Genomic DNA, 12,593 nt, shown 5'->3' on the forward strand with positions numbered 1-12,593 from the left:
TAACCAGAGGCATGTGGAGTAAGGAATCTTGCTCAACATTTCGCCTGGACGGGAATCAAACCCGGGTCCTCTCGCTTGTGAGGCGAGCGGTCTAACCAGTGAGCTACAGGACTCCACAATGCCACTCAGGGTTGGTCTGGCCCTAGTTGGTCAGTCTGTAGTAAGTAAGAGAAGCAAAGGGCACATACCTTCCTCCAAGTGATAACTGGGAATGGATCTCCGGCGGCAGCACATGGAATAACCAGTTCTCGACCCACTTCTTGTCGATATTCCCAGCCAGGAAGCACCGTAAAGTAAGGAGGATCCTGGAAAAAAGGAAACTCTGAAAGTTAGTTTTAACACTTAAACAACAATCCAGAACAAGGGGGGGGGGGGGGGGCATCATCTTAAAATTAGAGCTCGCACTGATATTAGGAGGCAGTGTTTCACTCTAAGGGTAGTGGAAATCTGGTACTCTCTGTCCCCAAAAGGCTGTGGATGTTGGATCCATTCAGGTTTTCAAGACTGAAGTGGATAGATATTTGTAAGGGCAGGTATTAAGGGATACGGGTAAGGGCGGGTAATTGGACTTGAGGCACAGATCAGCCATGAAATTTCGCCCACAAAAATACACCGTCAATTCACCTTGAAGTGACACTCGTCAAATTTAACTTTCATTAAACTGTTGTCGCAAACCTGGAACTGACGGCCCTTCCTGCTGCAGAAGCATTCCATTTATAAAAAAAGATATGATCTAATATTTATTGAGACTGTGTCAGTATCAGTACAGTTTAAGTTTCACCCACAAAATACAGTCAATTTACTTTACAGTACAGTATATTCTGTGAAGTGCTTTGAGACGTCTCGAAGACGTGATAAGGCGCTGCATCAAATGCCAGGATTATTATTAATTTAAATTCAATTTCAATTCAATGGAGAATACAATTACGCATAGAACCCCAAACCAGAGCATAAAACATTGCAAAATGCCTCAAAAAACACAGGAATTTTGCAATTAATAATTGATTGACAGAAACAAACACGAGCGTGTACTAAAAAATGTATTTGTGTCAGTTAGTTTGAGGCACTTTAAAAAGTTTTTCAGTTAGCTCTTCTATTTATATCTTGGGACGCACAATTACCTTTTAAAAATAAAATGAGCAGTATATACACCATTACGGCTTACTGTACCTGTTCGTTGCTCCCTGGGGGTCTGTGATACACCTCCAGTCGTCATTATTTTAAGGTGATTAGTTAAGGCTCCTTCATCAATTACAAGGTAACATATGATCAGGTGTTACTGCTGGAGAAAGGCTTTGAACGGAAAATTCTAAGACCGTGTTCACTGATTGATTTTAACTGCTTAGCGCTTGGAGGTTCTTACAAGTGGTCTTGGCTATTTCCCGGCTAATTAGCGTCAAAGCTGTGAGGGGTTCGGAGTATGAATTTGAGGAGATATCCAGCACAAAGTGTTTAATACTCTAATGGACCTTCAGAGCTGTTTTTACCAAAATTTCAATTTTTTTTGTTGAAACTTGAGAACCCCAACTAGTCCCTGAAGTTAAATTTTGAGACTTAAATTCATTGCGTTCTTTAATCTGTGATTATTTGCACATCTGACACTGAGTTTCGCCCACAAAATACACAGTCAATTCAACTTTACATTCTATTCTGTAAAGCGCTTTGAGACGTCTCAAGCAAGTCCTTGTTTTCACCACATTTACCGGAGCTTTCTTGACTGAAATCCCATCCTCCACCAAAACCCCCACAGGTTTTAATTAAGTTATATTTACCTTAAGCACCAGTTGAGCTGGGGTAGATTGTCCCATAGTACCTAGAGCATTGTAAGGCACGCAGGTGTAAGTGCCGAGAGTTTCCTCTGTAGCTTCTTCGAGTCGAATGGTTCCATCATCCAGCAAACGCCAACCGGGATACTGCCAGAAAGGAAAAGTGACTGTGAATAATGCAAACCAACCAACTAGGATAACAACCACAACAATTTACATTCATACAGCGCCCTTCGCGTTGGGTAGCTTCCCGGAGCGCTTGACAGTGGTGGTCTGACAACGAGCCGGGGGGGGAGAGGGAGGTGACCGCAAGCATGATTAAAAAGGGAGGTCTTTAGGTGGGATTTGAAGGTGGGGAGGGAGGAAGAGGGGGAGAGAATGGGCAAGGTGGAGGGATTGAGGGAGAGAGATCCAAGGCAACCAAAACAGCTAGTAATGTAAGTAAAAGTAATGTAAGTAAAGGTAACGTTAGCGAATCTCCAATCGTTTCCAGAGATGACTCTCAAACGGCTGTAAAATGAAATGTACTGCGGGTAACCGGGGAATGTCCCACATTTTACCTTTTCAATCTTTAGTGGGCGGCCGTCTTTGGTCCACTTGACTTGTGTAACTGGAGGATCTGCATCTACCGGGCACTTGATGTAACCAGGCATTCCAACGGGCACGTAGATGATGGAAGGCATGTTGATAACTCGCGCTGGATCTGAAAAGTCATGAATGAGGCATTAATTCAGATATTAAATTGGGGTTCGGGCTCTGCATCGCTGTATATTGCGACCAGACTACTCCTAGATGGAAATAACATGATGGCATGTAGTACAAAGGTAGTTCAGGACATATGTGCAAGCGACCGCCAGGAAGGTCAGTGGAAGGCGATCTAGATGGACCTTGGTCTTTTTTTTCTAGCATTTCTTAAGTTCTTACTTTTCCCCCCCCCACATCAATTTGCACACGTGACAGCACACGCACCAAAGGTACTTTTCTCTACTTGTCTTGGGTTGGTTTCCATTGGAGCTCATTCAGGAAAACAAATGGATCCAATATCCTGTTATATTATCTACCATCCTCAGCCTTTTAGTGGAGACCATATGGTATTTGCAGCTCATTCTCTCTCCTGTATATTCGCAGCTCTCCGTATTCATCTTTCTAAACCTTGAGCAGGTGCACAGGCAAACACGTGGTATCCTGTTCTGTGAGCATGCTGGTTTAGATATTAAGCAGTGATGGTTGTTTGGGAATACAGAAGCCTGTATCGGAAGACAAGAGGCTTGATGGGAGGGTAAGAGGGAGGTTTAAATCATCAGCTAATCTTGCGATCTTGTGTTCACAAGGCTAGTTCGGTTGACGAAGGCCCTTTGGTTCTTACAATCTCATCCCTTCAGAACACCCACTCTCCTACTCTCATCAAGCTGCTTTTTAAACAAGTCTAGTGTTCTGGCCTCTACCACCTCTCCTGGGGAAAACTCCAACGCTGCTTTCATTATTCCTGCTCCGGGGAAGTAATAAGATTGCAGTAAGAGCATCATGTGCACATCTGCCGTCCCTGCAGCTCCGAGCTATCCATTTGCAGCACAGCTAAGCCTAATGAGTCTTATTTATATTCTGCACAACTACGGGATATAATTACAATCTTGGACCAGGCAGTGGATCATTTTGTCTAAATATTTAGCAAATAATATTCAAAGGCAACCTGATTTTCCAAGCTGCAGCCTTGCAGTACTTGTTTTATTAGACTGTTCAAGGTTTTAATTAGCCTCTCTCTCTCTCTCTATATATATATATATAGAAATACTTTATGGCATCTATCTTAAAATCGCCCTTCAAATTCTTGATCCGATGCACTCGTCCTTCTGCCTTGGCTGAACTCAGACAATAAGAATACGTGCAAATTAGAACATAGGAATAAGGTGCTCAGCTGATCGCTCCCCAAAGAGGACACACTTACACTGGACAGTCAGGTACGAAGAGGCTGAAGGGGAACGCCCGAGGCTGTTACTGGGGACGCAGGTGTATTTCCCGGCATCTTCAGGCTTCACATGGAAGATGATCAAAGTTCCATCGATCAAAATCCGCACTCTCATTTTCAGGTCACTGTGAAAGACAACAAGATCCCCAAAACAAAACGTTAACACAAGTCGCTGGGAACAGGTCAGGCAGCATCTATGGAGAGAGGAAAATGAGTTACTGTTTCAGGTCGATGACCTTTCGGCAGAACCTTTCAGGTCATCGATCTGAAACGTTGACTCAATTTCCTCTCCCCATAGACGCTGCCTGACCCGCTGAATCTTCCCAGCGACTTCTGTTTCTGCTTCAGCTTTCCAGCATCTGCAGTAATTTTGCCTTTTATTAACGATATTCTAGTTGAATTATGCCACTGAGTAAAATGTTGGCTACGCAACTTTACAATCGTCTCTTCTCCGGGCTTGTGCATCCCAAGACGGAAGAGAGCTTGCTCTTCGAAGACAGAGAAAGACCACAGCATTAATCAGCTCACTGTATTTTACAATAATAACCTTTGATTTGCTATCACGCCTGGAATGTTCACGCTGGGTACAGAACCATCAGATACAGAATAATGTTTTTCCTTCTCTCCTCCCCAACAACAGGCACAAAATCCCACCTCAATCTTTGCCATCAGACCATTTTGTCTTAACACGTCAGTGGAGACACAAATCTGCGGAAAATTCTTCCAATTCAGTGTTAGAATCTCTTGAAAAAAACACCGTACTCCCACAATCCCCACTTGTAACGTGAAACTATTTGCCAACAAATTGACAGTTGACAGTTTACCATATTGCAACTAAATTAAGCAATAATGGAGGAGAAGTCATGTGTAAATGAGAGGTTGTTACAAGCTACAGATTGCCTGGCATTTTAATAATCTGGCACTATAGATACGTGCCTTTGAACTCATTATTACCGTTAGATCCCAGGCCCTGTTCACTGAGGTCTGAAAAAAAATCAATTACTGCTGAAAACTCCTTTCTGCTGATCCCAGCTGAATAGTTTCTCTAAAACTTCACTGCGAACAGCTGTAGCAGGGGTGAGCAATCTAGCTTGGGCTTTCTACCCTTCAGGAGGGTTGGAACACAAGTGACATTGAAAATGTTCACTCGGTGTACACAACGAAGTTGCGATGGCGTCGAACCTCGAAAGCTAAATCCCAATCGCTGTTGAAATGGCGGAGACGTTTGCCTGAGGCAACGGCAAATTAATAAGCCCTCTGCGGGCGGTTTCTGTCGTCCGGTTCCTGAGCCAGGAGGGGCCGCAGTATCCCAGGGCACTCACTACTAATGACAGCCCAGCCCGGCCCATCGACAGGACCTGGAAGAGCCGACCAGTCACCGAGGGGAGGCAAGGAGTCATCCCAATCAGCTCCTATTAACCCTGCAGCCAAAGCCCGAACGGGTGGAGTCCTTGCCGGACATGCGGCAGGAAAGCTGGCCAGACACGAGCTATCAATGGCAAGCTGTGCGGGTTTTAGCTGGTGGCTGCAAGCGACAATATCAGAGTGGTTTTGACAGAAATTATTGCTTTGTGATGAATCCCAGAATTCATTATTTTGTATTGGACAGTAGCATGCTGTGGCCTCTGCATTTATCTATTATATGGCGTAGTCTAAATTTCGACTTTTATTAAAAAAAAAGGGCTTGGAGCCAGCGTAGATTCCGAAAGGCACTGGATATGAGACTGTCGCGTGACGCCACCGAATTCCTAATCTTTCAGGAACGATTAATCTGCCGATGAATGGCGCGTGAACTGATCTGCAATATGTATACCCTCACTGCAGTGCGGTGTGCTTGGCAGACGGAAGAAGAATGATAAATGCGCGACTAATGTTGTCAAAGCAAACCTCAAAGCAACAGTGCTATAAAGCGTCGATGAAACAAAGGCCAAATTCAGTTGGGAGTGACTCAGATACAGTTTCAGTTCCTAGCAGAATATCCTGAAACAATAATCCTCTCCACCTAAGGCACCAGACAATAAAAACATTATCCGTTTGACAAATATTTGATTCCAGGCTTGCAGCACACCGTATAAGGAGATAATCTCCATGAGAAGTTTCCCCTCAAGATCCTTTTCCAATAATAATCATAATAATAACAATCCTTGCATCTGATACAGCGCCTTGACACATCTCGGAGACATCTCGAAGAGCTTCACAGGATACACTGCAAAGTGAACTGACTGTGCGTTTCTTTAATTAAATTCTTTAAATATATTTTATTATGTTTCATGCGGCGTTTTTACATCTTGACGTCATGTGGCCTTCACGAAGAGGTTTTTGTTAGATTGGTGAGAAGCCAAAATATTAGGGATCTCAAATTGCATGGAGGGTGGTACAGAAGGAAACCAAGTAAAACAGTAATAATTACGCGATGAGGTGAGGGTGGCAGTAAAAAAAAGAGCAGAGACAGGAAAGCGTCACAGCTTAGGGGGAACCTTTAGAAATATAGAAACGGGGGGGGGGAGGCCATTCAGCCCCTCGAGCCTGTTCCGCCATTCTATAAGATCATGGCTGATCTGCACCTCAACTCCAATTATCTGCCCTTGCCCCGTCTCCCTCAATACCCCGGCCTAACAAATATCTATCCGACTCCGTCTTGAAACTGAGAGATCTTTGAACTGAGAGGTCAGGCCATCCTGTCACATAATTATTCCACGCTCAAGAGCCTGAAAAGAAAACCCATTAAGTGTTTTGGATTAAGCAGACCAGGGGATTATTCATTGGTTTCTCAGAAAGCATTAGTCCCGTTGTCAAACTACTTTCTTGTGTGATTGCGGGAGTTCGTTTAGATTGGTTGGGTACGTTAGCACAAAACAAAATCTCCGCCTGTACAGTACATAAATGGTGCCATTAGGTGGCAATATGCACACGTTCCCAAGATTCTGGGATAATACACTCCCAAGTGGGAACTGTAGAATAGGGAATATATCCCACAAGCGAGGAGGACCTCTGTTCCTCAAGTGCAGTATTCTACGGGCTCCCAGCCAGTGTCCAATGGATTTTGTAGCCATTGGCCACACACGCACACACACATACACACACACGCACACAGATACAGTCACTCGACGTTATTCAATGCTTTGAGACGTCCTCCGGATGTGACAGACGCTCCATCGAATGTAAGAATTATTACTGTATTCCTTGGTTCTGAACCTGCTCTCGTCCCACTTTCTCCCGTTGGAACGCAGCTCACACTGGACAGGTATACAGAGCAACAACAACAACAACAACAAGGTTCCATTTATAGAGCGCCTTTCACGTGGGGAGGACGTCCCAAAGCGCTGACGCCCCAGACGTCCCAGCAGAATCTGGGAGAGATTGCAGTCTCTCACCTGCAGAGTTCCGCAGACGCAACACAAACACAGAATTACATTTTGTAGAGCGCCTTTCGCGTAGGGAGGACGTCCCCAAGGCGCTGGGTCAAAGGGGCCAGAGGAATACCACAGTAGGTAACACTCCCATACTCTGCACATCAAGCAACGTGGACTGTGGCCGTAGTTTCTGCAAGAATGGATGTCACAAGCTGCCGAAAGGAAGCCCCTTTTAAACAGAATGCAAATGCAACCGCAAAAAAAACAGGTCCCATCTGTTGCAACGGCAAAAAGGATTTAAAAAAAAAAACAATCAAGGCTTTACTTCTTGAAGAAGACGTTATCTTCTTCCCAAAACCAGATGTACGTGAGGTTGCCGGGATACGCTTCGGCCTGGCATGTGAAGAGGGCATCTTGCGATATGTTTACTGTTATATTCTCAGGCGGAGAGATGATAAAAGGTGGACCTGAGGACACAAGACAAACGTCTGGTTAACAATCAGAGCAGAGCGAGTCACAGGTTCAGTCACTGCAACAAAAGGACCCAGAGAACAGTAAAAGCCTTCAGTGTTATTGGGTAAGTAGTACTTTTAAGTGTCCTGTACGCACAGGACAAGCTGATATATGGACCAGGAGGAGGCCATTCAGCCCCTTGAGCTTTTCCGCCATTCTATAAGATCATGGTTGATCTGTACCTCAAGTCCAATCACCCAACCTTGCCCCATATCCATGATACCCTGACCTAACAAATATCTATCTATCTCCGTCTTGAAAATGTGGATATTTTGTGGGACATTTATAATAATAATAATCCTTACATTTGATATAGCGCCTTATCAAGTCTTCGCGACGTCTCAAAGCGCTTCACAGAATATACTGCGCTGTAAGGTGAATTGACTGCGTATTTTGTGGGCGAAATGCGGCAGCGAATTGTGCACAACAGTGTCTCACAGGCAGTCGTGGACTGAAAGTGAGCAAATTATTTTGATTTGTATTTAAAATTGACCATCCGCTTCACGGGTATTTGTCAGACAATGTGAAAGGCATTATATCAAATGCAAGGAATACTATTGCGGTGTTCAAATTAGCTACCGCATTTGCCTCCAAATACAGTCACTACACTTTACAGAAAACCCTGTGAAACACTTTGAGACGTCTTGATGAAGTGAAAGGCACTAAGTCTTTTTCCAGTGATGCTATCATTCAGTCGCTAAATACATCCTTTTCATGATCATTATTAAGGATTAATCGTTTTTTCAAAAGTGTAGCTTGTGGTCCCACGACTCCGCTATAATTATTCTCTCTCACAACATGCACAGCAGTTACCCGAAGGCAGGCAGGACGACGACTTGATTCTGTGACAAGCAGAGAGTTACTTTCTATTTCAGGAATCCCTCGCCGCACGTTCTGTTTGCGGACATGATTCCCCATCGGCAAGAGGCAGGGAGAATCCATCACAAACCGCCGAACAGGATGAAGAGACAAGTGTTCGGGAGGAGAAAAGAAAAAAAAAAAAAAGGCCATTTTGTAGAAAGTGGAAAGGTTTTCACTTAAACCCACGAGAATTCTCAGTGTCAGATTCTGAATTGCTCTCTCTCTCTCTCTCTCTCTCTCGAACAAACACATGAGGGCTGTTAGCCGGTTTAATTGGCATCTCTCCCCATATATACTTTGCCAAGGAATATGCACACAATGATTTGACAATTTAGGGCTGGTTAAAGAGACTTAATAATTCAGCACCTCACAGTCCCACAGACAGTCGTGGATTGAGCGACCACAATATTATTATTATTATTATTACTTTTTAATGGATTATTACCACTGGAAAAGCGATCCGCCAATCGACTAACAATCAGTTACTGCCAGGTAAACAGAGGTGTGTGACTGCTGGGTAAACAGAGGAAAAGAAAATGCTTCACAGATAACGTTCGACAAATTTAAAAATGGGGGTGGCAGGGCAGAGAACTGGAAATACTGTCGGTCAGGACGTGCTGTGGGTGCCCTCAGCTTCAACTGGAACACACGACAAAGCTAGTTTTTAATCTTCGTAACAGAAAAGTCACCTTGACAAAGTCTGGTAACTGAAAATCCCTAAATGATAATCCACATTTCTGTCCCAGTTTGCATCTTATGCACCTCTATAACTGTTCTCTCCTTTCACCCCCTCCCACTTCAACCTTGCTCTCCTTTTCTTTAGCCAGAAAGAAGTAAGTCCACATCTGACCCTCAATACCCCCTTGACATGGAAGGAATCTGTTGAGTGGTCACTCTGTTAAAGGCCAATTGGGCGCCTTCGATAAACTGCAACACAGGGCTTCTCAATGTCAAATTAGACTGTGACCCTCCCAAGAGCATATGTGATGCCAATCACAGATCTATCTCTTCCGAAGTGTGTTGGTTTCGATGAAGAAAGCTCTTCGACACCTTTTGGCCTCTCGGATAATTATTGTCGAGGTCAGTCTAACAAGGTAACAGATACGGGCTGATTATCGAATGCAAATCTTTGTAGACTCGAAGCCCATGTGAAATCGTTAGCAGTGATTTCCCTAATTCCAAATCCAACTAACCTCTGACTATATATAGAACTAACCCACTTTACATTTCAATTTTAAAATCTTTTGCCGCTTTGATCGCGTGGAAATAAAAATCAGGAGGCGGCGGTGTTAGAAGTAAAATCCAGACCTGTTTTTTAAATGACATCAATAAGGTTCCAACAGTGGATGTTGTGTTGTATTTTACTCTTGGAGGGACAGTGAGCTACGTACGGTAAGGGATGCATTTCTCTCCCATCCTTATCCTACATCCTTCTCCCACGAGCGACCTTGTAAACGGAGGAGGGCATAGCTAGCAGGTTACAACATTCTGCACCGCTTTGCTGACAGGACACTGTGCATCCTGAGGGAGTTAAGACAGCTTTCATGCTCCTCCAAGGTCCTGGCACGTAAGCTTTCACGAACCGAGCTTCCCAGCAATGAACCGTTGGCACATAATCCACGAGCAGCTGACAGACACAAGCAGCAAGGACCCGCAGTGAGGTCTGAAGCTGTCAGCACGAGGTATACAGTCAACGGTTTAATCGCTACACTGCAGAGCTCTGCAACCAAAGAGAACCTCTAGGAATTCTCGGTACAGTCAACCCGACAATGCTTCACTGTTCCCCCATTTCCCTGCGGCGTTCAATTATAGATAGCATCGTCCTCATTGTTTGCGTCGAAACAGCTTTACAACGGCAAACAATGGTAAAAACTGCAAACAGCCATATTAAAACCATGAATAAAAAATTAAAAACAAAATATTGTCAGAATTGACACCATACGTGTTCTTGGGAGGGTCACAGGTACACTCTGCAATGAAAACCATCCGTGCATTTCATACAGCGCCTTATCACATCTTCGACTAACAGCGGCACTCTAGCAATCTTGAGCAACTTTGCGCGCAGTGCCAGGTTAAAGGGAAATCCACAAGTGACGGTAGTATTTTGATGTGGACTCTACAAATTCTAGTTTAACGGTGTCCATAGGAATATTCCCCGGAAACCATCCCAATCAAAAGTCGAAGCGATTTACCTCTAGGGGGCATCACCCCTCGCCTTCACCTTGCTGTCACCCACGTGTACAACCAGTAGAGAATGCTGAAGAAGGACCAGGAGCAGAAAGCCTGGCTGATTTTATCCTCCCTAAAAGGAAGGGAGGACTAATTGGGCCCTGATCTCTCCCCTTGAAGACCCATCTCAAGACCCTCCTCTTCGACCGCGCCTTCGGTCACCCTCCTACCCCTCCCCTCCCCGCCCTCCACCCCTCCTGATCCCAACCACCAGCTCGGGTGTTGATCCCTGACTGTCCAGCGCCTTGGGACGTCCTCCTGACGTGAAAGGCGCTGTAAGGGTGTAATTTGTTGTTGTTTCGAATGGTTTAACAGCTGGAAGCTGGGCACTGTATAGTGCTTTGCTTTGTGCAAGTCCGTGTCACTCAAGAAGGGATAAAACGGCATCACCGAGGTTCCTGACTGCTCTTTTTCTCCTCCCCCCACCCCACTGTGTTATTAAGGATTAACCGTAACATGCCAAATTAAATCCGTGAAAGTTCATGGTCTTTTAATTATAGAAAATAAGCAACATCATCCTTTGAGATGTTGATGACATTTAGGTCAGTGTCGGTGCGAATGAGAGACAAAAAGGCGTTGGACAATTTCAACGGCTGTCCCCTTCTCTTCCTTCTTTTCTTCTAAACACGTCGAGTGAAAAGGGAAGGTGATTGGAGGCTTGACCTTATTACAGTCAGTCAGACAGCAAGTGCGGAGGTCTGCAGCAAGGAGTGATGGGATGAGAGGAGTCTAACTTGGCTTTGGTCATTTGTCTTTGTGCAAGAACCCTTGATTGAACTTCTCATCACCACACAATACTTGCCATCGCCCGTCTTAATCAATTCCGTGAGCCGATTTCACCTTTGACTAATTGTGCATGAGATAGCGGCTCAATATTCAATCTCGCAGCGTGGGTTCTCAAGAGTCCCTGGGGCATTGGTAAGAAACGGAGAAAACTTATAATCTATTAGGTAGGACATTTGTCTCAGTCTCATCAGAGTCAAGGCGTCCCTATCCCAGCAAGGTTTAATCCTGTTATTATCTTATAAACCTGGGTAAGTGGATTGGATACAGAAACTTAAATACATTTCTTTGAGCAATAAACAGTTTAACTGGATTAGATGCAGAATTCAATTCGCTAAAAAGTGCAACACTTTAGAACTTTACCCGACTCAATATTTATGGTTGATATTGGTAGAAGTGTATTTATTCCACTGGCAGATAAATTTGTAGAAGAGATGGACTGAAAGAAAGGACTTAATGCAGCGGCGGTGTTATAAAGCGGAATACATTAACCGTTCTGCAACATGTTATTAACTTACTTTTCACAACTCATCGATCTAATGCAATCAATTTAATTCACTCTAACATAGTAACAATAATAATTATTCTTGCATTTGATACAGTGCCTTATCACATCTTCGAGATGTCTAAAGCGCTTCACAGAATATACTGTAAAGTGAATTGACTGTACACCCTGTGGGCGAAACGCGTGAGTGTCCAAATGATTTTTTATTGATTTTGAAGGAATTATTACCCTCGGAAATAAGATCTGCCAATCGTCTAACAACTGGGTTCCTACTTATTGCTTGGTAAACAGAGGCGTGTGGGGTAAGGAAACTTGCCCAACATTTCACCCGTCCTGGGAAACGAACCCAGGTCCTCTCGCTTGCGAGGCGAGTGCTCTCACCACTGAGCTACAGGCTTATTAATAAAAAGACAGCACATTTGTCGAAGAAAAGTGAACTGATCCCAGGTCAAAGAGATTGACAGGGCTGCTTTAGATGGCTGGGATCGGACGTTAATTACTTGCCTTGTGCCCCACAGTTGACCGGTGCTGGTTTCTACAACTGGAAGCAAAATGATCGTGTCTGCAGGAATAGATCATTGTGGAGTAGCGAGCCTGATTTATATGTTTCACTACTA

General features: G+C 44.3%; 1 protein-coding gene across 1 annotated transcript in view; it reads right to left on the reverse strand.

Annotated features, from left to right (window-relative positions):
• The window catches only part of igsf9bb (immunoglobulin superfamily, member 9Bb), a 132,522-nt gene that overhangs the window by 34,093 nt on the left and 85,836 nt on the right, over window positions 1-12,593 (reverse strand). The window contains exons 6-10 of the mRNA XM_042343825.1: window positions 7,411-7,552; window positions 3,712-3,857; window positions 2,327-2,469; window positions 1,773-1,913; window positions 189-305 (exon numbers count right to left, since the gene is read on the reverse strand). Of these exons, the coding sequence (XP_042199759.1) occupies window positions 189-305; window positions 1,773-1,913; window positions 2,327-2,469; window positions 3,712-3,857; window positions 7,411-7,552 (689 nt within the window). The remainder of the gene's footprint in view (window positions 1-188; window positions 306-1,772; window positions 1,914-2,326; window positions 2,470-3,711; window positions 3,858-7,410; window positions 7,553-12,593) is intronic.

The sequence above is a fragment of the Callorhinchus milii genome, unplaced genomic scaffold, assembly GCF_018977255.1.
Source record: "Callorhinchus milii isolate IMCB2004 unplaced genomic scaffold, IMCB_Cmil_1.0 Scaffold25, whole genome shotgun sequence".
NCBI classification, from domain to species: Eukaryota; Metazoa; Chordata; class Chondrichthyes; order Chimaeriformes; family Callorhinchidae; genus Callorhinchus; species Callorhinchus milii.